The 1,447-nt window shown below is 39.1% G+C and overlaps 1 protein-coding gene across 1 annotated transcript; it reads left to right on the top strand.

Annotated features, from left to right (window-relative positions):
* Window positions 1-220: 220 nt before the first annotated feature.
* On the top strand, window positions 221-1,208 carry LOC140878466 (uncharacterized). The gene has a single exon (XM_073282067.1). It carries the CDS (start codon window positions 276-278, stop codon window positions 1,206-1,208), a length of 933 nt encoding a protein of 310 aa, XP_073138168.1. The 5' UTR covers window positions 221-275.
* The last annotated feature ends 239 nt before the right edge of the window (window positions 1,209-1,447 follow it).

The following is a 1,447-nucleotide window of genomic DNA, read 5'->3' as shown; positions in this document are numbered from 1 at the left end:
TTCCACACAAGTTATTAAAATTGTAGAACCAATAGGACTCACCTTGGACTAATTACAAGACTAAAATCCAAACATACCAACTTTATAGACTAAAATTACAATTTTCCCCATATACACCCCAAACCCCAAACAATATTTCATGTTCCTTCAATTAACCCGTACGTCTATAAAAACCCATCCACTACCTAAATCCCTTTACACCCAATTAACTCACAAAAAAATTAAACTCCTAGCTCATCTACAACTTTAAAGCTGCTCCAAAAGTCGAAACAAAAATGGGTGGACTCGGAGGGCATGTGGTGCATGGATTTGGCATACTCGCCATCGGATTATGGCAAACTTTCCATCACATAAAACTTCACGCCAAGAACCCAAAATCCTACACCTCTTTACCATGGTTTCCCACCTCAAGAATAAAGTATTTTGAGCTCTATTTCATCATGATTGCAACCTCCATTTCTTTAGTAATCGAACTCTACCTCACGCCCTATGGCCACCATCTTCTTGACCCCGATGGAACCATTCCATCTAACCATTTCCGACTTTTCGAACACGGGAGTATATCCTTAACATTTTTCATGTCTGCTTTTCTCTCGATCGTCCTAGATAAGCTTGCCCCTCCTGATGTTCAATACGGACTCACCTATCTGCTATATGCATTGGCTTTTGGGCAGCAACTCCTCCTCTTCCATCTCCACTCCACGGATCACGTGGGACTTGAAGGCCAATACCACTGGCTTCTTCAAATTGTCATTTCCGTATCATTTTCCACCACCCTTTTAGGCATTAGTCATCCCCATAGTTTCTTGAATAGCTTTGTGAGATCGGCTAGTATTGTGTTTCAGGGTGTTTGGTTCTTCGTCATCGGGTACACGTTAATGCCCGCTAGTCTAATGCGTAAAGGTTGCTACATGAGCTTGAAGAAAGGTCATATCGAGGTTCGGTGCCACGGAGAAGAGGCTCTGGATCGCGCCATATCGTTAGCGAATATTCAGTTTAGTTGGTTCGTGTTGGGGATGACAACTTCCATGGTGACCCTTTATCTTGTCATGATCAAGTACTACTTGTACCACAATTACAAGAGTAGTAGTACTGACTACTGTCACTATTCCCTAACCAACTTTCATGTGTTAGACCAAGATCATGACAATGATGGCGACGTCGAGGAGGCTACCAACAATGGAAAGATCCAAGAGTCTAATTTATAAGGTCGTGATTGGATTGATGAATTTGAAATGATTGAATATCTCAATTAATCCATGAAATCATGTTCATTGACTTTTTTTTTGTAGGGTGAAACCAGAATTTTACATCATTGAAGGCTGAATTTTATGTAACAAATTTATTGATTAAAAAAAATCAATGAAAATTGAAACAAGATGTCCCCTATATTGTTTTAGTCTATTTTTTTACTTAATTTTGTGTTTTTGTTTCAAAAAAAAAAAAA

This window comes from Henckelia pumila, chromosome 2, assembly GCF_033568475.1.
Source record: "Henckelia pumila isolate YLH828 chromosome 2, ASM3356847v2, whole genome shotgun sequence".
Taxonomy (NCBI): Eukaryota; Viridiplantae; Streptophyta; class Magnoliopsida; order Lamiales; family Gesneriaceae; genus Henckelia; species Henckelia pumila.
Note: the sequence above shows the minus strand (reverse complement) of the source record. Positions and strands in the feature narration are given on the sequence as shown.

Bases quoted from the DNA above. Each gene is read 5' to 3' on its own strand.
- LOC140878466 (XM_073282067.1), top strand. From the start codon at position 276: ATGGGTGGACTCGGAGGGCATGTGGTGCATGGATTTGGCATACTCGCC.